Source organism: Thermobia domestica, chromosome 1 (genome assembly GCF_964235325.1).
Source record: "Thermobia domestica chromosome 1, izTheDome1.hap1.1, whole genome shotgun sequence".
Lineage (NCBI taxonomy): Eukaryota > Metazoa > Arthropoda > Insecta > Zygentoma > Lepismatidae > Thermobia > Thermobia domestica.
Window position 1 is genome coordinate 118,059,068 of NC_137454.1, and position 23,314 is coordinate 118,082,381.

At 35.0% G+C, this 23,314-nt stretch overlaps 1 protein-coding gene across 1 annotated transcript in view; it reads right to left on the reverse strand.

The window, feature by feature from the left end:
- The window catches only part of LOC145666533 (uncharacterized), a 34,486-nt gene extending 14,112 nt beyond the window's left edge, over positions 1-20,374 (reverse strand). The window contains exons 1-2 of the mRNA XM_081733841.1: positions 20,258-20,374; positions 13,540-13,713 (exon numbers count right to left, since the gene is read on the reverse strand). Coding sequence (XP_081589967.1) covers positions 13,540-13,713; positions 20,258-20,297 — 214 coding nt within the window. The 5' untranslated portion in view covers positions 20,298-20,374. The remainder of the gene's footprint in view (positions 1-13,539; positions 13,714-20,257) is intronic.
- Positions 20,375-23,314: the final 2,940 nt, after the last annotated feature.

Below are 23,314 nucleotides of genomic sequence, written 5' to 3' on the forward strand. Positions count from 1 at the left end.
GCCTTCTCCAGATATAAGGCCGCTATCATCATAACATATCTGTCTTCACCAAACTTTTCAGGGCATGTCCACTGAATACGTTTTGCAATAGCATACAGGGGAACATGACAAGTAACACCGGTTCTTTGTTCTGCATTGAGATAATTTACAGCATCTACTACTACTGACATTGAATATCTAATCATAAGAGGTTATGTGTGACGTCTGGAAACACAGGCAGGGTTTGGGTACAAAACCTCGCGGCCAGAACCTCGCGGCGACAACCTCGCGGACCAAAACCTCGCCTGGTCAAAACCTAGCCTCCCAAAACCTCGTGGTCCAAAACCTCGCCGGGCCGAAACCTCGCCTGGCCAAACCTCGCCGCCCAAAACCTCGCGGGACAAAATCTCGCCTGGCCAAAACCCCGCCTGGCCAAAACCTCGCCACCCAAAACGTCGCGGGCCAAAATCTCGCGGGGCCAAAACCTCGCCTCCCAAAACCTCGCGGGCCAAAACCTCGCCTTGCCAAAACCTCGCGCCCCAAAATATCGCCATACCCAAAAACTCGCCTGACCAAAACCTCGTTGTAATGATCTCGCGACACAGAATCTCGCCTGGTCTAAATTAAGCGAGACGTAGTGTCGCCTGGGAAGAAATGTCGTCACGAAAAAACTTCTTCATGACGATTTCTTCAATGTAGCATGTTTTATATATTACTATGTGTATATATTTAGTAATAACACATAATTACATTAAAATAATGACAAGAAAAATTCTAATGCATGCTTTGGAAATCTATATATATAAAAATTAAATGACTATGTTTGTTACATTATACCTCTTGAGCCATACTGCCGATCTCAATCAAATTTTCAACATAGATGAGGTTCGAGCCTAGGATGTCTTTTATAATTTCACTTTGTCGGCACAACAAAAGGGAGTGGGAGTGGGATATATATATATATATATATATATATATATATATATATATATATATATACAGAGGTTTTGGTCCGGCGAGATTTTGTCCCGCGAGGTTTTGGGCGGCGAGGTTTTGGCCACGCGAGGTTTTTGGCGGCGAGGTTTTGGCCACGCGAGGTTTTGGCCACGCGAGGTTTTGGTCCGGCGAGATTTTGTCCCGCAAGGTTTTGGGCGGCGAGGTTTTGGCCACGCGAAGTTTTGGTCCGGCGAGATTTTGTCCCGCGAGGTTTTGGGCGGCGAGGTTTTGCCCACGCGAGGTTTTGGGCGGCGAGGTTTTGGCCACGCGAGGTTTTGGCCCGGCGAGATTTTGGGCGGCGATGTTTCGGCCGCGAGGTTTTGTCCGTATCCCCACAGGCAGTAATCTACAATGAGTTAAGTGTTTTCCTCTACTTAACATCAGAGTTAACTATTATGAAATACTGCTAAAAAATAATATTTTGTCCTAGCAAACAAGATTGGGAAATTATATTTCACAACGTTACTATGTATGATATTGAAATAGTAATTGATAGAAAACATTACCAATACTCCAATGTACTGTATTTTTCAGGGTCACTAAGGTCAGGTGCTTTCACCTGGGATCATTCTAGAAGCAAATCTTTTTAAGAAAGGTTTTCAGATATATTTCTCGATTTCTCCCAAATTTCCCTTTTCCTATACTTCAGAGGGGCATGGACAGTATTTCAATTGAGAAATTGTATCATTTTAAAGAAAATGAAGTGTAAGCCATGAAATGCATTTGAATATTAATTTATCCAGAAATTTGAGATCGCAATTTTCCCTGTTAGCGTAAATTTCCTACTTTCAAACAGGAGTAGGAAATATTTTTTCGTCATGTCATTATATAGGATATTCCAATGTTATTTGGTAAAGAGATACCATAAGCCCTTTGTATTATTTCAGGATATATTAGGGGCGCATACTCTTACCTGGAGCGGCTCTAGGGGGCCTCAAACTTCCAAAAATGATATTTGTTTAAAGAAAAATTTCCGATTTCCTGCAAATTTCTCTTTTCTTGTACGTCATTCGGACAAACGCTATGTTGCATTTAAAAGCCTGTTTTATTCTGAAGAGAATGACGTATGAAACATGAAATTAGGATGAATAGTGTTGAAGCAGTAGCTACTTAAATTGGATATTGTGAAAAATAGCCCTATTTTTCAAGATGGCGGGCATTTTCCAATATGGCGGCCAAACATTTTGGGCCCTACCTCTAGATTTCGTCTGCCGGGTGTATACAAGTATTCCTGAAAGTTTCACCTTTTTTTTTCAGAAGTGCACAATTCTTATAGAATCGTCTACTTAACCTCCGCACTAATTAGAGAGGATTGGTAAGTAAACCTCATACAAATCAAGGATATGTTTTAACAAAATTTGAAGTGATTTCGAAAGTAGGCATTGAATTGCAGACACTTTAATACAAACACAGAAATAATTTTGCTTCCACATATCGAATAGTGTAAACTAGCTTCAAACTACTAATATGATGTTAATAATTAAATATATTGTTACTTACGAACGTAAATAAATCTACTTTTGTAGACAAAAAGTACGAAACAGGTTCAAGGATTAGTTAATTCTTTTCACAAAACATTGCGTAGCTTATGTGTGTGCTTGAAGTCACGAGACTCTCAGTATAGAACATTATTTATTAATGACCTTTTCTTATTAATTTGATAATGTTTTGTTAATTTTGAGCAATAAATAATTATAATGTTTCTAATCGATGTTTTAAAACTGCACATCATAATCAGTAGTGGCAATCCAATAAAAGATACCCAAAGAATATTCTGCAGTACTAATAATGGGATAATGTTTAATTTTCTTTTCGTATTAGGGTAATACATAAGTACATGTAACGAAAATACTTCTCTATTACTTATCTTTTGAAAAGTACCTATTTTATTATTTAGCAAAAATATATATCAATCAACCTGAACAAATGAGAACCAATCTAAATAGTTTTCAACTTTGGAAAAAAAATGTACTGCTTTCTTGTTTTAGGAAAATAAAAAATTGCCAAGATAGTGAAATCTAAGTTATATCACACGAAGAACCAAATATTTTTTAAACATTTTTAATCGGGATTAAATTGATACCGTATCCTCTCGTGAATAATCTTCAGCTTTAACTTTATCTAGACTTCAGAAAACATATTCGTGAGTATAATCTGCAACTAGCTTAACACTTTGGAGATGGGTGTGGCATGTAAAGCCCATCGTTCTTTGTGGCTTACAAGTATAATTTGCACTTAATTTGTCAAATAAGTTATCCAATAGTCAATCATGGACTTGGATGCCTTCTAGGACACTTTTCTTTGCTTGTGACGAAAGACTGATACTGTCCGTAAGTCATGATATCTATGTATTCAATGTAAAAATTAATAATAAATATTCCCGAACATTTTCTTTCCAACAATAATAAATACTAGAATAATAATTACCATGTTGATTATATGAATACAAGTACAGTCTACACGGAACACTAAAAAAAGAATAATATACGAAAATTTCCAACATTCTTCTTCAGACCCAATCAACCATTCTAATTAAATGAGGGTAATCTCTCCTAATAAATTTAAAGTAGAAGGAGCAGCTATATTATCTATTCTGAAAAAGAATCACCACAAGACCACACGAGGCATGAAATAAAATAATTCACGATTAATTAACAATTTTCATCTTCCTAACTCTTCATAAAAAATATTTACTAGACAAAATAAACCCGAGGAGCACAGTCCATGATCAACCATTAATATTAAAGCACCTCTCAATCCCCACAATCTCATAGTTAATAAACCTATTAACACTAACCCTGTAAAAACTAAACCTACAAATATAAATGATTAAAAAGAAGTACTAAAGACCTATTCTAACCCCATAAATATAAGAAAAATAGCTCAAATAGTCAATAAAAACTAAAGAATAACTTTACACAATCAATCACAAATGCTATTCCACTTCTGAAGGAAGAAGTGATGTACTATTACCTAAAATAAATTTTTAAAGAAACAAAGAATAATTAGACTAAATTGATCTTATTTTAAATTTACATCCGACAGAGATTAAAAATAACATAAATAACAAGTATATTATCATCATAATACAACTTTTGAGTCCAAATTATCTCCCCTATGGGTTTAAACAATAGAAACCAGAATAGACAATCCTAATCTACCTTTAAAACCCGTAAAATTAAAAAAAAAACAGAAGACAAACGTTTCTTAATGTATACTCTTCCTAGTGAATAATAAGAAAAATTATTAACACGATAAATTTATGTCTTAAAGGAAATATTAATAATTGCCTACGTTCAAGAACAAAACACAATATACCGAAAATAAACCGGAAAACAACATAAATAATATTTTCATAAGCTTTTATACTTTAATTTAAACAATGAGCTTGTTAACCATTAGTGTATACTAATTCTAAAAGCAAATGTTAATCATTCATTAGTTCTCAAAATGAATATTTTGATTAAGCTACTTCTTGTTATTAAAATAAAATGAATTATTACTAATAATTTTAATAATCTTAAATCTTTTTTTAACACGAACCACTTCAACTATGACAGGATGATTTACCTGTATTTTATTTCTAGTATTTCTAGGACCAATACTAGTATTCTTTATATATTAGAAAAATTAGCTAGAAAAATTACTTCACTGTATCATGGACCCCTTCGCCTCTCTAATACATATGTTTACATCTTTTCAATTACATCATCGTTATTCAAAATCACCAATAACGCTCTAGTTGATCTTTTGGCTACTATTAACATTTCTTATTGATGAAACTTTGGATGCTTCCTTGGACTATGTTTAATTATTCAAATCGCCACAGGACTACTTATTGCAATACATTAAGCATCAAGTATCAAATGATTTTTAATAAAGTTATTCATATCTGTCGAGATGTTAACTTCGGTGTTCTAGTTCAGTTCTCTCATTTTTGACAGGAGAAAAGATGTAGCATAATCACAGAAAAGAGGTATAATTGGGCTTACTTGTTAAAGCACTTTGAAAAAGTCTTATCAATAAAGTCTTATTAGTCTTAGAAATAAATAAATAAATAATGAAAATATAAATACAAATATTTCTTTGATCTCTTCACAACAGTAGGAAGTTTTTTAGGTCTCATTCTACTAAACCTTGTTAATTCTTGCCATTAACACTATATACTCTATTTAATTGTTATCTATTTTGGTATTAAACCACGAATATATGGTTTTCCATGTTCAATGGCAAATGAGAAAAGTATAGATTTAATATTTTTAATATGATTTTTCGAAATTTACTGCCAAGATCGCATTGAAATAGTAATGTGATCTAGGTTTCAGTTTTTCCATTATGCAATAGCATAAACGTGTGTCTATGAGCTTCACCAGATATAATTTTTTCAACTTAAGCGCGGTTTTCAATTGAAGACGAAACAATTGAATTATCTCTTCTTTCCCATTTATTAAGGCTAAAACTAATGTTAAATTTGTTTTATGTACTGATAAAAATTTTATAAAAATTGTCGATCAACTGTTTTCCTATGTTGATAAATGGAACCATTTTTGGGAACAGGTTATAACAAGATAAATTTGTATTCACAGGTAACCCATTTTGGAATGAATCATTTACATACAGGTCCAAAGTATTATGTAAAATCATTCCTGAATGAGTAATTGTCCAAATTGAGCTTACTTGAAATTTATTTAGATGTATTTGTTTTAATAAGCGATTTTATATTAATAATGTTCCTTCATATTTATTTGCCCCCATTTTACTGATTCTAAACATTTTAGGAGTTGGTACAGACACATGAACACTGAGTTATTTTTGGTTAATGAAGACCATGGACTGTCTGGGCTGAAGTCTCTGAAGTCGCCACAAAAATTGTTGTGAAACAGGGTCATTTACATTTATTTACGATATTGAGTTGAGATAAATATATGGGTGCTCCAATTGGAAATCCCATTGTTTTGGAGGATATGTAAATATACATTTGTATTATTCGGAAATGAGTTTATTGCTTTTAACCATATAAAGTAGAATATTACTGGGATGGTTTATCTGAAAGTGGATGCAGGATATACAGGAAGAATAATTATAACTAATTGTACTTTGTTCTCATCGCAAGCTGAAAAACAAGAGAGTACAGGAAATTTTTGTATCTGTTTCTCTAGATGGTGGTACCTTTTATAAGCTTGATGTATTCAGATAGTTTTTTAATAATATGATCTATGCTGTATTTTTCCCTTTTAGGTTTTCAAGCTGTGGTATGCATAAGTGTCGGAAGTCTTATAGAACGGTTTAGTCCGTCCATCCGTCTGTCGACATGTATCGGAGCAAAAATGATAAAATATATCGAGATGCAGTTCATGCAATCAATCTCCAGCATTCCAAGAATAGTTTCATCTCCTCTGTTAACCCTGTATTCACACTGGAAGTAGTACAATTAATCATTTCCAGTTTCAACGTTTATCGTCATAGTACGAAAACACTGACAGATAGCGAGAAACTTTTTTTTTCGCAAACTATTTAATGTCTCATGACAACACAACATGACAATTCATAACACTCTACAAAAAAAATCGGCAGTAGTTCAAATGTATTACTTCTGGTTTCAATAGGCCTACTGATTTTCGTAGAATGGTCGATTCAGTGCCCCAAGAAGCAGTTCCATCTCCTCTGTTAACTCTCTAATCAAACCGGAAGTAGTTCAAATTAAACATTTCCGGTTTAAACCTTTATCACCATAGAACAAAAATTGTAATAGATAGCGATTGATAGTTTTCTGCAATCGATTAATTGTCTCAAGAGAAATATAACACTCAACCAAAATCGGAAGTGGTTGAAATTCACGAATACCTGCAGATGGAATACTTTTTTCCATAGAGCAAAGAAGGGAAAAAGTATAGCAAGAAGCTGTTTCCTGCAACCGATTCAGATTCGCAGGAATAGGTTTCATCTTCATTAATCCTCTATTTAAACCGGAGTTGGTTCAAATGAGCCATATCCGGTTTCATCATTTATCACCATAGAACAAAAATGGTAATAGATAGGGATAAACGGTTTTCTGTAATCGGTTCATTGTCTCAAGAGAACATACAAGATTTGTTCGCAAAGTAATGTCACCAAGTGTACAAGTATGAAGAAAAGAGATATTTACATAATAATAAGAATAATAATACCTGTGCATTAAAAGTCCTCAAAATATTGTCCTCCGGTGTCGATACACCTTCACCGAAAAGACATACTGGAAGTCGTGTTCAGTAAGTACTTTTAAAGCCAATTCACAAGCTGCTTTCACGTCGTCAATTGTTCTGCAACGATGTCCTTTCAGGGGGGATTTCAAACGGGGAAACAAAAAGAAGTCTGGGAGAGACAAGTCTGGACTGTAAGGTGGCTGAGGCAGCGTTGGCCAAGTAGCTGGTCACAACGAAGACAGTGTGGGCTTTCTCCTTGTCATGATGAAGTTTCCAATCACCGCTGTTGTCTGGTCTGACACGACGGATTCTTGCTGTAAGTCTCTTGAGAACTTATACGTAAAGTTACACATCTGTCTCACCCGCGTTCTTTACTGATTGGAACGTGATTACTGCATTGTACATTCCTTACATAGTTCATCGTCATAGTTACGTCGCTAATGTTTTTATATCCTGAAAGAAGTCTTTGGTTTGTTTTCACTATATAATTAGTCTTCACCAATGTATTATCACTAACAACTTCTTGTGTATCGGATCCATGAATTCCTACTTAATGTTCCTAAATGCGTTTTCGCCAGTGTATTCATTGTTTTAAAAAACATTCAAAAATTTTGCACTAAATTTCATCTATTTATTTGGTACCAAACATAATAGACGGCTTATCACTTTAAATCTTGTAGTACTTTCTTGATTATATCCATTCAAATAATAATTAAAACAGGAATTTTGTCATTGGTATTATATCTATAGTTTAATCAGGTTCGCACTTTCCTTTATGAAGCATGTTATACTCTGTAAATGAGAAATAAAAAATGAAGAAGTTTAATATGGAATAAAACAATAATTAATAAACACATTAAGAAATATACTATTAATCTGTAATACACTTTAATATCTATGGTATACATATGATATTTTATTTAGCGAAACTAAGGTTTTTTGCTTTTAATCAATCAATTAATATATTATCCATATAGGCATATATAATATAGACCATATGCATATTGTGTACAACAAATTTGAAATAATTGAGATTTTGCATAAACCAAAATCTAAACTAGTTTTTGAAAGTTTTTTTTTCATAAGCTCACATTTCTGGAATAAAGATTGTGTTTTATTTTCATTGCATTGTAGGTACAGTGGCGCCAATTTTGGCCTGACTTTTTGAGAAGATATTTAGGTTTGCATGAGAAGTGTAATACAAATACGCAGGTCCAACAAAACTTTAGGGGACACAGGCCACCTCAAACCCATCTCCATGATTGGCGTCCCTGCATGTGCATACAGTTTAAGATATTTGTGCCTTTGTTTTCATTTATCTTATTATTTCAAATTAAATCTCTGTTTCAGTTCCCGCGGTTGTTGATGATTAATGTAAATGCATGATTATGAAAGAATTGGTGGATTGAAAATGTAGGAGGAAACGGAAGAACCCGAGAAAACCCACGGAAACGATGTTGTCCACTACAAACTCACATGGCTTAGAATCGAATCAGGGATTCCTTGCACCAGAAGCGAGACTCTATCAATGAACCACCGTACCCCTCGTTTATAATTTCAGTAATTGTTTAACCCCATATACGTGGATACCAATGTTATGCTAAACACTGCTTGAATAGTACGGCGTTGCCAGGTAGTGACGAGTGTTTATTGGTCCAGATAATAAAGGAAGTGATCATGGAATTCTGCTTGGATAGTTACTGGAGAAATTAGTTTTTGACCCTTACCACAATTCAAAGCTAAGTTCCGCTTCTCGAACTGCAACGCTAGAATCTAGAAATTAAACGTACAAATTTGGCTACAACGCATTATGACGTTCTGCGCAAGTTTCTTCGCGAAATCTATTCCCTTAAATGTTAATTAATATTTAAATAAAATGTGAAATACGACACGAAAAACTGTCAAAAAAATATATCTATTTTATAATAAGATCGTTACTTTAAAGTACTTTACACATTCAAATAAACATTTCATAAAATTGAGCACTTCTAGTAAGATCTAACAGCAAGTGTCATCTTGTGTGCTCATTGTAAAACGAATCAAATATTTCCTTTTGTTTGTTACCTTTTTTCGATATCAAAAAACACAACCAAATGAATCAGTGTCCTGTGTTGTAGCTGAAACATAACTTTATCATATAGTACATACAATATTTATAGTATGTAACGTTTCATTCAGTGGTTAAGGGAATGAGCTAAAATTTATACAGACTTCCGGGTGATGATCCACCTTAAACAGTAACCCTTCAAGAAGTGCTAATAGATTTGGGTTGTCATAAAACAGCTGGAGGCTCTTATAAACAAACATATAAATACCTTTAAAAGTATTTGTAGTAAATTTCACCACTTACCTTGGAATAATCATAAAAAATAATTGTTTATATCACTTGTAGTGCAAAGATCACGTACATAAACAATTATATTCTTTATTATACTATTATTTGCTTTAAAAATAGAATTTTTAAATATTATCCCTTCGTGAAGGTCATCATTAATGTATTGTTTTCATTTTAAAGTCCATTATCCATATTATCTTCATCTTGTTCAATATAGCTTTTGCTTTCTTTTCTCTTTTAGTTTTTCTTTTCTTTTCTTTTCTTTTCTTTTCAGTAAGAGCTGTTGGGTTAATGCCATCAGAGTCTTTTTTAAAAGTTCTTTTTAAGTTAAAGAAATGCTACTTATAAACAAGGAGAATAGATGTTTATATGTCGTTAATATATTTCTATCTGTTTATGTTGTCTATTGTCTACTTCATATCTACTGTTTACTGTACTTCAATGTTTTATGTTTTTTTTATATATATTTAAAAACATTGTAAGTATGCATACAATAGGTAAAATGTACTATACTGTATATACAGTGTTCTAATGGAAAACAATTCTGATTTAGAATTAATGTATACCATGTTCGAAAATATGTAAACAAGGCTAATACTAGTACATAAAGACAATTCACTACATATACACACTTATATATTTGATATGTTCAGTTATCTTGGACTTGTAATGAGACTGGGAAGTGAGTTTTAAAGTACTAATGTCCTTAATATTCTGTACAGTATAATGCATTAGCACCGGTACGTCCTAAACTAGAATATTTGGAACCATAGTGCTCAAAAATAGGTGCACCATCTAGAGTCAATTCAGTCCGAATTTGTGCGTTACTTAATACCACCTCACATCAGTCTAAAATCAGTTTAATATTGTGGACCCACAATGTGAGTCATATCAGACATTAAGCTGATAAGAAAAGATTTAAATAATTTTATTAGAGAAAATGTTAGATTACAAATATACTACAGAGCACTGGAAATAGAAATCGCCTTCTTTTAACATCCTTCCATGGATACAGGAATTTATCCTCGATACGAAAAGCATGTTTTAGTTCTATCAAACTGTTTATTATATTTTCTTGAAACAAGAAGTGCTAATTTCCTTTTGTATTTTTAAAACAAACTTATAGATAATAAGGTAGATTCACTAATATTATGGTCAGAAATATCCTACCATGTTCTGAACAGGAAAATGTGCTCGCGGTACAGCGTATAAGTGCATTGGATGTATCACCTATTAGAAAAATGTGCACTGTGCACAATACTATCCAAATAAGACGTCCTGCAACGTACACGTAAACAAGATTTATGAATGTAACCATGATGTACTAAATACTGCTGAACACCATCAATAGGTTTGCTCATGTTGTGTTAAATTTACAATAAAAAGTGAAAGCAAAATAATTTAAATGTATTTTATGTTTACATGTTGTTGAATGAGTAGGCGCAAAATTATCTCCCGATCATGGTTCAACTGTGAAGATAATTGAACTATGAAGAAGCGAACTTCAGTTTAGAATTCGTGAAGTAGTGGAGACTGAATCTGGTGTATCAACACAGTTCGTTCAAGTAATAAGCTATTTTGCTGGACAGAATCTCGTTTGAGCCAAGGAGTTTTAAATATGAAGTTTGTATCTAGTTGAACTTTCTAGAAATCTGTATGTTGTAAATTCTGTCTTTTCATTTCATTGCTGTGGAATTTTTATGCCAAATGTCTATTGGTACTTACGAGGCGAAAAGGAGAGATCCACGAAGGCTGTGATATAACAAAATTTATACCAAATTTATCATTGGAATATATTGTATATTGACTTGCGTAACTTTAAACGTTGATAAATACTCGCCATTTTAGTTGTACGAGCTTTTATTTAAAGCTTTTATAATACGAATCATGTAACACCAAAACAGTGTTCGAGATCTAAGGTTTGGGTGAACCAATGTTGTCCACGAAACTCGTAAAATTTCTTATCTCATCTCGAATTTATAAAAGAGCTTTTTTCGTCTCGTTCTTGAGACGAGAATGGAACTTTCTCGTCTCATGGGGAATACTACAAACAACAATACAATCATATTGATTCGTTATACTTCAGGAAAAGTGTAACCCGTGATAATAAAGTAAGCAGTGCAAATACTCTTTAATAATAACTTGCATACACATCCATAATATTAAATACACAATACTGACTCTTCCGCAATGCGATGGGTTCCTGGTTCAATTCCAGGTCTTGTAAGCTTATAATGGGCTTCACGATGGGCATCATGACTTTGAGTTCTCCCATTTTGTCCCACATTTTCATTCCTCCAATTCATTTATAATCATCCACTTATTGATCATCCGTCTCTTTTATCCTAAAGGTTACGTGGAACGTTAAACTAAAGATTTCGTTTCATTTTATTTCATAGACCAACATAGAAACGATGTTTTAAGTCATTTGGTCAATACATGGTGTCTTTCAAACAAACAACAAACAAACGTAACATTAATTAAAAAAGGCTCACAGTGACCTGATAAACGTACATATTTTCTAAAAATTTAAATTTATAACTATGAGGATAAACAACAATTATTTCTCAAAATTCCATGGATTTAATAAAAAACATAATAATAAATTTACTGTCAGGAAGCCTCGAAGAGCTCAAACTGACTGTCCAGTGAGCTGTGAGTTCAATTTCGTTTCCAACATTGTGATCAAGAGGTGTTCGTTCCGCAATTTTATAGTTTAAATTTAGATTAATTATTGTCCCCCAAATACTGTTTATAAATGAAACATAATTTTAGAAAACAGCAAAAATAAAACTGTCACTTTAGAACACGTTTATCTACGCACTGCTTATTATCCATTCTTACTTCTTACGAACAGAAAGATTAAGTGACCATTCTGCTATATTAATCGTCTTTGATTTGTATATGTGGCAACGAGAAAGAACAGATTCCATTGGCGCCCGCCCCCCACGTACGTTTGCTGTACGTTAAGTCCAAAAACTACAGGATTTACAAATGTAACATACGATTTTGCGTACGACATATACATTTTTTCTCAGTACGATGAGAGCGTTATGAAACGTCTTCATATAACGAGTTTAAAGATTAATCGTCTAAAATTAACAACTATTTCCGGGCATTTTTAAACTTTTTTTTATAAGAGAGCAAAAGAATCGAGATTATTGTGGTCTTCTGTTAACCTTTATTCTTAATCTGCAAGTTGCCTATGTTATGTATCTCATAAATCAATATCATTCATGAACTCCCAATCTTTACATCTCTCATAATCTTAATCGTATTTCTTACATTTATAATCTTCCATATAATCATAAATCACAAAATCAACTGTATCTTCATAACCTCTACTCTTATATTCTATATCTTCAAAGTCTCAGTTCAGTTTCAGTTTCAGTTGCGTCTCTTACGGAAGATTTATATAAAGGAAGTCTCGGTCGTAGAGCCCTGTAGACTGCTTCACTAATGTTGTTTTAAATGAAAATTGTTTGAAATAAGATTATGTATTAACATGGTCCGTGCCAAAATGGCCGAATTAGCCTGTTTTAATTATAATTGTTTTTTCACACTGAGAATGTAATAAAGAAGGATAGGCGGCGTATGAACATATTGAAATTGAATAACAGTGTATTAAAATTGTAACAAATAACAAAATTGTCAAAAATATTGAAATGTAAATAGTAAAAATTTATTAAAAACTGAGAGCAAACCTCCCCAATACTTAGTGTTTACAGCGCCATCTCTTATCCTCCCTTCAAAATCTCTCTTCTAATCATCATCCATATTTGCAGATTATTTCTTAATACAACGCAATAGTTTGTGTCTTATTTGTGAGCACTTTTTTACCCTTTTTATATCCTAACAACTTTGCTAAAGGACGAGCCCTGCACAACAGTGTCACGTAATTGATTTTTTAATTTACCTAAGCTCAAGATGACCTAGCCTATAAATGTAACCCTGGAAAAACACTGGGTGTATTGGTTACGAAATGTTGATATTTTAAAATCAATATATAGGAATAAATGTATAATTTTATATTAGTATTTTACTTACCTGTACTTAGAGTACAAGCTTCACAATTCATGATGCACTCATTGGTGAATGTTCTCATTATTCCTTTGTCAGTTACTGCACACACTGAGGTTTCTATAATTGGGCAGTTGCATTCATTCACGCATTCATTATTTGCATCATCACTGCATAATGCAACATGATTGTACAAAAGAACTAGCGAAAAAAAATACATTAATGTGATCAGTGATGGCTATATACTCAATGCACCATGACTAGTATTGATTCTACAGTAAGATTCTGTTAATGAAAAATAATAGTGAAGACCATGCGGAGAAAGGTGAAATGACACTTTTGGTTGAAATTAAGTCATTGATGTCAATGTATACTTGAGAGGTAGAATTTTCTATCCTAATATTATAAACAAATAGTGCATCCATTATTTACAATCCTTTTCTTGTTTGTTTGTTTGTCTCTGCTTCATGCTAAGTAGCCTGTGGTTTCAGCTTAAAATTCAATTTTCTCAGAATAAGAAAAAAGTGGTCTTGTGGTCACAGTAACAGAGCTTTCACTTCAAGTTCGATTAGTTCCTGGTTCAATCTCAACGTAAGTTTGTGGTGTATGACATCGTATGCGTGTCGGGGATTTTAGGTATTTGAACTATTGTTAAACGAAATACGTTTTTGAGACATTATAAGTTATAAATTTTGCCCCCCAAAATAATTAGATTTATACCATACTTGTGGTGGAAAGAGTATTGTGATTGGTTAATTCATACTTTTGTTATTTTTGTATCATTATTATTAATTCGGGTTATTTGCTTTGTCGTCGAGGATGATGGTTTGGTCATTCTCCTTGACACGTTGGCTTCATACTAATCCTCCGATCAGGACGTGTACAAGGGAATACTAGAGGAGCAGCGTAAGTTGTCCCTTTAAGCACATCGTGTGAAGTAGCGGCGTGTACACACCGTTTTTATTAACAAATATTCATTATCAACCACATTTTATGGGTAAATAATCTTAAATACAATTCCGGGCTTACCCTCTCGTAAGAAGTTCAAATTAAGTGAGAGTGAGATTAGTACATCTCAACTAAAGAATGTGGAAAAGATAGGTACTGTGATTCGTTTAGTCCAATATCTTGTAATAAAAGACGAAGATGTTGCTATTGACAATGCAGAAGCTATCCGTTTGAGTGATATTAAATTATTGTCTCTTTTCATTATTAATAAAATTATTACCTACAATGTCCGACAGGAGGTTCAAGATATTGTAATATCCCATGTGAAGTTGTTTAAAAACAAATACATGCATCAAGTGTTTATAAACAACAACACGTGCTTCATCACGAGGAACTTCCACCAGGGGGACCTGCAATCACCTGCAGACGACATTTAGTCCCTCCCACGGAGCAGAAGACGAAATCGAAGCAGAAGCGCCACCGCCACCCAAGGGACGCTATAAATTGGGCAGAAGAATCCACCTCAGTACCAGTTTTCTGGTGACCCTCCTACTGTCTGCTTCGAGACTTTAGGAGTAACCTATCCCAGGGCCTCTAGTCTGCTACGGGACTACGCCTATCCTTTCTCCTGGCTTTGCCTGCTTCGGGGCTCTGTCTTGGAATCCAAACCTCAGCCACTTTGCCTGCTTCGGGGCTCTGTTGGCCATCTAACCTACCCACTGCTTGCTTCGGAGCTTTGGGAACCTAATTCCACTCCACTTTACCTGCTTCGGGGCTCTGTTGGAGATCCTGTCTGCGACCTTACGGTCAAAGACTACCTTTTATTTGCCCTTTTAAAATAGAGAACAAATTGTATAGTATTTTTGTACAAATACTCTTATAGTGGATTTTTATAATAAAACTGGTAGTGGGAGTCGATTCCGGACTCTCTTTTTATTAACTGCTCTACCTCTTCCTTATATGAGACGAAATTACACAAAGTTTTACAATATCATAAAACTATGGATGGCACTTTGTTAGTGGAAAAGGTAGATGATAAGAAACTGCGAACGTACTAAAATGGATAACATTGGACCAGTTCCGATCAGTAGAACTTCATTGCCTACTGAGTGTTAGTAGGGAAATGATTTCATGTTGAAATCTCTTAAACGTCACTGAAGAGGAGATTAAACTTGAACTAGGAGACCAACGTGTTGCAGAAGAAGTTCGAATTAAAAGTAAGAAGTCATATGAATTGCTTCCAACTCAGTCATTAATTCTTACTTTTAGTTTGCCTACGCTTCCGGAATTTGTGAAGGCTGGATATTATCAACTGAAAGTACGACGTTACATTCCTACCCCTCTTTATTGTTTTAAATGTCAACATTTCGGGCAGACTATCATCGGTAATGTGATGGCTGCTATTTGTGTCAATTGTGATCAGGGAAGTCATGGTGTGGATACCTGTAAAGCAACCAAGTTCTCTTGTATCAACTGTAAGTGTTATCATTCTGCTTGGCGTAGGGACTGATCAGCCTTTCAAAGAGAAAAGCTCATAAGAGAATATATTATTGTGGGAAGAATTTCCTGAGCCGATGCGAAGTGTCTCAAAGTAAGAATTCAATCTCGGTTCCTGTTCTGCTTGCCTTTGTTGCTGCTATTATTCGGAAAGTTGTAAGTACGCAGGCATCTGACCTCTCTACGCAAACTGAGTTCTCTTCAGCTAAGACTACTGAATCGACAACCACAATCATCATATTATCTCCCGAACCTTGCAAAACTCTCGCGTTCATAGCGGTGGTCTAATGCTAACGTCACCGTATGGCAAGTTTGCCGTATGTTGTTAGCATGATTTGTAAGTCAGCACGTTGGGCGTAGTCTTACTGATCCATCCTCCCACCGAGGAAACCAAAATCCCCAACAGTTCTCAAGACACTTCTAATATCACTGAATCGAATATGCTGGAGGGCGAACTGATGGATAGTGAGTAGATGGTAATTGACTGGGGAGGAAAGGTTTGTCTTAAATGTTAATATTTCCAATCATGGCGTTTTGGAACCTTAACGACTTTGCTAGTCATCTTGAGAAATTGATAGGCCTACACCTAGTATCTTACTGCGAACGAACTGTTATTTCCTTGCAAGAAACTCATTTAAAGCCTACTCAGTCATCTATTTTATCTTGTTACTTGATATAAAGATGTGATAAACCTATTGATTGCCGCGCTTCTGGTCGCGTAACCATTGCTGTATTCCGCGATTTTCATTTTCTGTCTATTAACTTAAACTCCTGATTGCAACCAGTCCGGTACGTGCATTCTTCTCACCCTTGATAACCATCTCGTCATTGTAAATTCCTTGTAGCTTTTTTGGAAGTGGATTTAATTCAACTTTACAATCCACTTGAACACCTTGTGTTGACTGTCGGAGATCTAAATTTGCACAATCGCTTATAGGAGGACTCCATTCGAATTGATAATTATGGCCATCAGGAGACGAAATTCTTCGGTGAGAGCGAGCGGTAGGAATATTTGTGACCATAGGTTATCAATAAACCATAAAAACAAAGTTTACAAAACATTAATAAGACCTGTCATATAATATGGAGCGGAATGTTGGACGACGAAGAAGAGAGAGGAACAAAAGTTACATGTTGCGGAGATGAAGATGCTGCAGTGGATAGACGCGAAAGGACAAAATTAAGGATGAAGTGATCCAAGGAACACTAAACAGTAAACATGAGACAAGTAGTAGTAAAGCTTCAAGAAAGTGGATTTCGATGGTTTGAACATGTAAGAAAACCTATATGGTATAGAATTGAGTGGGAAACAAGTGAAAGATCGACTAAAAAAGAAGTAGGGATATTGTGTGGTATCACAATGGATATGACACAAGATAGAAATAGGTGGAAAAAAGTGATCCGAAGTCGACTAGAGCTAACTGGAAAAAAAGTTTAGAAGAAGAAGAAATCAATAATTATATATAAGACTGTATGAAAAATGAAATGTAATCTTTGGGTTTTACGTCCCACAGTTATGCAGGCTAGGCTAAAGGAGATAGTGACGGTTAGAAATGAATGAAATGGTGGACTGAACAAAGTGAAAAGAAATTTAAGAACCCCGAGGAAACCTACGCACACAGTGTTTGTCCATTACAAAGTTCACTTGGCGCGAGCTGGGATCGAACCGGAGACTTCAAGCATCAGAGGTGAACGCTCTAACACTGAGCTACGGTGGCTCCTATATAAGACTCTATACTTTGACATCTCTATTATGTTCATTTACGCGCACACTCTCCCTGCCTAACGAGCCTGCTTCGTACAAGCGCAAGTCCACCAACTTTGCCCTGTTCTGACTAGATTAGATACACTTTTTGTTTTTAGCATCTCCTTAGCACAAGTTAGTTGTGGTTTTTTACACTCTAAGTTGTATTTAACGCTGAAACCCTCCTAAAGTGAACCTGCACCTATGACCACATGAATGCAACTCGTACTCAAAAGAAGCAATTTGAAAGCAGGTGGAATCAATTTCGTGGTATGCATCCTGAAAATGAACAATATGAACATTCACATTTAAAAAAGGGGGGGTTAAGTTTAGAGTTGCCCCTCCGCTTTTTATAAAAATTAGAAAAATTTACAGGAGAAATAAGGTAAGAAATGACAATTTGAAGTCTTAATTTGATGTTTGTGAATGTAAGTTTGGCAGGAGAGTTATGTTTAATACGAGAAAATATATGTAGAAGTTAGTGCTATTTGCCGGAAGCGCAAGCATTCGCGGAAGGTTTCAGCAGCATGATAGTTGTAACATATGACGAACAGGTGTAACTGATGCGATATTTCTGCGCTCAGTTTTATAGAAACGTACAAAAATAATGAAGAAAATCTTTTAAATTTTTGTGAAGCCCACGGAGTACTGAAGTTAAGAACACAATGTCCAAAGTGTGGGAAAGAAGTGGGGGAACGTATTGTTTTCGCTGTAATGCAAGAGTATGGGGTGAGAAATGTATGTGGGAAAAGCCGTCAACGAAGGGAACATTTTTCGAAAGATCAGTGTTACCTTTGGATAAAGTTTTGTTGTTCGTAGTCCTTTGGTGTCTTTTAAAAAGAGACAAACAAGCATTTAAAATGCATGAAATGAATTTGTCCTCAGCGACAGTAGTGGATTGCTGTAACTATTGTAGTGAAGTGTGTGTTGACTGGGCAATTAGAAATTCAACGAACATCGGTGGTCCTGGTAAAGTAGTTGAAATAGATGAGGCAAAATTTGGAAAGAGGAAATTCAACAAAGGGCGACAAGTGGACGGTCAGTGTGTATTTGGTGGCGTGGAACGTGATCCGAAAGGAAAGTTCTTTGTATTGCCAGTACCAAGAAGAGACAAGGAAACTTTATTAAACATAATAAGAAATTGAATATCACCCGGAACAACCATAATCTCTGACTGTTTTAAGTCGTACGACTGTCTGAATGACGAAGGTTTCAGACATCTTCGAGTAAATAATAGTGTGGAATTTGTATGCACGGAAACTGGTGGAGAAGTACATGAGAAAAATAACGATATTTTAGAAGGGGAACATCTGTTTGTCCATACCCAGGGGATCGAAAGCCGTTACCGAGACATACGCTACTGCATACCTGTAATGGGGAAGATATCGGAACACCTTGAAGGTTATTTAGCGGAGTATTTGTTCAAAAAGAGAAAAGGATATTAGGGATGCCCACAAAGTTCCGGTTCCGGTGGAACCGGTTCTCGTAAATCCGGTTTTCAGAACCGGATCTTAGGAACCGGTTCCAGACTTGGATCCGAAAACCCGGTTCCAGGACCGGATCTTAGGAACCGGTTCCAGACTGGATCCGAAAACACGGTTTCAGAACCGGATCTTAGGAACCGGTTCCAGACCTGGATCCGAAAGCCCACAAAGACCCGTAAAGGAGGCACAAAGTTCACCTTCAGAAAATGCATAGAGGACCATGCATGCGCTTGTGCCCTCCCCGCCCAGACCCGCTTCTGCCCCCAGAAAAAATATTGGTCCACCAGTGGGTGTTTAGGCAAATGAGTTGGCCAGTTTGCCTGTTTAGCCAGTTTATTTAGTCAAATGAGACAAGTAGCCGCCGCCTGGGCGCCTGCCAGTCGCTTCCACCATTTCATCTAGCACACTGTTCACAGCCTGCCAGCAGCTCGGGTTTAGCGTAGGGATGGTCACAAAGTTTCGGTTCCAGCGGAACCGATTCTAGGAGATCCGATTTTCAGAACCGGTTCGACTTGGGTCCGTAAACCCGGTTCCAGAACCGGATCTTGGGAATCAGTTCCAAACCTAAAAACCTAACCTAACGTAACCGAAGCTAAGCTAAAAAGTTTTAATCTTTTAAGTAGTTCTTTTGTAGGTTTGAAACTGGAGGGGCAACTCTAAATTAATCCAAAAAAAAAAAAACGAGGGTTAATGTGTAGATGAAGGGGCCGAACCTAATCTAACCTAATATTAACAGAAATTTCCGAAATTGCAACATTTTTCTATCTAAAAAAGGGCTGGTCCTATCAATTAAATATTGACCCCTCAGAGTAGAGAAAGTAAACACTCCATAAATTTTTCTTGTGAAAGAATGAGTTGTAGATAATGTTGATTTTTGTTGTGTAATTTCGTATTCTTGTGTATTTTCTTATTGTTGTGTAATACTTACCTTACAGGCATACCGCCTGCATAAATTAACTACTCATGGGAATGACATATTTCACTTGTAAATTTGTAAATACTTAGGCTTATATTACCAATCAGAACCTCGAATCGTTCAATGTTAAACTTTAATATTAATAGTACCCCTTACTTGCAGCAATAAAGGCAATTCCTTTCAAAATCAGGACCATTTTTTCTCTCGGTTTTTGCACAATGACATTTCACAGATTCATTCTTTTCAGAGATTTAAGAGTATCCTTATCATTTAAAACAGAAGCTAGTTGATTGTTTTTATAATGAGTTTTCCTTCCACTTCTTATTTATTGATACCAATTTCAAAGAGAACCAATTTCATCATTCTACCAAACGAAAACCTTTTTCGAGGATTACAAATACTCTACAACTTGGCTACACAAGTAAACGTTGAAAACAACGTTAAGGAGAAAATGCTGCGTATCTGGAATGAACAAGATCTGTATATGGAACATACAGAACAAGAAGATACGTCTAAATATAAACATGATATTTCGATATTTTGGATGCAATTCACTTTGTAAAGTTTCCGAATTGCGGAACATTGCTGAAAATCATTTAGAAGGAAAAGAAAAAGAGGAAATGTGTTTGTTACCTCTTCACAGACGTTAGCCAAGATGGTAGTTCACATAATTGAAGTTCGTGGTTATGAACTTCAGTATTTGTTTAGTTCTGAAGTAATAGATATTTATAAGCTACTAGATGATCATAGGCTAATTTTTAAGGCTCAAAAGCACACTATTCTAAGAGCTATAGAAAAAGAGTTTCAAATATCCAACCTTCTGAAAGTTTTCTGTTTCTACTACTTTTCTGTCTTACACAACCACCAATGTTCGTGATGCCTTATAGATTGATCAATTATTTCACAGTTACCATACATTTTATCCAAACGATTCAGAACGATTAAGCCGACAAACAGATTGAGAAAAAGATCTGTTGATATTTCGTTCCAATTCAAACCAAAACACTGTTGTCCACATCGAGAGACAAATTGATGATACACAAGTACATAGCTGAAAGTACTGAACAATTGCAGTACTTTCATAGCATAAGAAGAAGAATAGTTGTTTCTTAACTGTAACTCCATTCAGAATGCTGTGCCTATACAACTCCCGGAACTTAAATATTTCTCTATAGACGAAGCTGATTTTAGAATGACGATTCACGCACAGAATGCGGCAAAATATTGAATTCGGAAAATAGTGTTTGTCGTATCTGATAAGGATGTATTGGAGCAATGTTTGTTTCATTCTGGTTATAGTGGCCCCGCGTGGCGCAGTCGCTAAGGTTCTCGCTTTTGGTGTGAGCGATCCCGGGTTCTATTCCTGGTGGGGACACTCGGTCGAAAAAGTGTAAAAGCTCTTTCAGGTCAGACATCTTGAGTGAAGTTTTCCTTGACTTTCCACATTTATACCAGGTAAATGGTGGAATTGCACCTAACAATAATCCCATGCTGTATTCTTCGGTCCCCATTTCCTTGTTCCTCCCGATTATCCGGGTAGTGGAATCGCCGAGGGATGTCATACTGTATACGTAACAGTCTAATATGTCCATATGTGCCGAAAGCCCAGATATATAATTCCTAATCCTAATCCTAATTTTGTTAAGCTCCAAAAAAATAAGTATAAAAGAAATATGGATTTGTGTCGGTGTTGGAAGCTTGATAAGAATGGTCTCTATTCATCATGTTGTAAGCTTTTTGGGGCAGGAACATAGTTCTGTACTGCCTTGTGTTCATATATTGTCTGGCATTGACAATATTAGTAAATTTAGTACAGAAAAAGCAACTTTCGATTGCAACTTTACGGTATATTTGAAAGACTTACTTCAGAACCATCTGTAGCAGTGGTTATGTGAGCTGAAGAATGTTTTCTTCAGTTGCTAAAGAAAGGTACGAGTTGTAAGATACTTGACTAGCTGAGGCTAGCACTTTATAAGCATGGAAAGACTGTTGAAAATTTCCCTCCTACAAGCACCAGCACTCTTGACCATTTGAAGAGAGATTTCTTCGTACGCAAATGCAGTTACACTGAACAAACGCTGCCAGATTAAGAAAAAAAATGATATTTGGGGTGAAAGAAGTTATGACAAAAAAATTAAAAGGTTGATAAAGAAAACTAATAGTTCCATTATGCTATAAAAATCCCGAATTAAAATACTTCAATAAACAGAATTTCATTATAGGGAGTCTCTCAGAAGTCCACACATTAACAGATTGTTAGGTTTTGTACGGGTTAATAAACGTTTTTGAAATATCCATTATTATTATTATTATTATTATTATTATTATTATTATTATTATTATTATTATTATTATTATTATTATTATGTTGCCACGCGCAGTGGCGAATCCAGAAATTGTTTTTTGCGGGAGGCTGGAACAAAATAATTTTGAAAAACAGTGAAACTTATTTTTGCTGCTCAAATTTGATAGTAATATATAATACACTTGCATATAGTTAAAAATATGTTAGTTTGTGGAACCAAGGAAGTGGCTTTGCCTGATATTCTACCTTGTTTATTTAAAAGGTTTATTTTATTAATATTCTTACATTGTTCAATATATCTCAATGTAATATTCTTTCTATATTCTTAATGAGCTAAGATTTTAAAAAAAATCTTCGGGAGATACATGAAATACTTTGTAACAAAGAACACATAACAAACTACATCATACATACAACAAAGAACATATAACAAAGTACATATCACACACTTCGCTACAAAGCAGAACTAAATCAATTGAGAAAGCTGCAAGAGTATTGCCAGAACGAAATTAAAAAGAAATAATCTTTTCGAAATTTATATGAAATTGTATATTATTTTTGTTTGATTAAATTCAATAGATAATACACTTACATAGTTGGAACCTGTATATTAGGGGATCTATTGAATTAGCTATATTGAGCTGTCACTTTTTTTTATCACCGTATACATACTGAAAATGCATATATAACCAGTGGCCACCAGTTACTATTTGCTACTAAAATGTTCAACATCCTCTTAGGCATTGATCAACACCGATATCGTCTCTGTACGACTTACCGTTCCCGAGATACTATCCAAAAATGTTCCGAATTCGGGAGATTTAAGGAGCCATATCTCGGGAATCGTAAGTCATAGAGAGATGATACTGGTGTCAATCAATATCTAAGAAGATGGTGAATATTTTTTG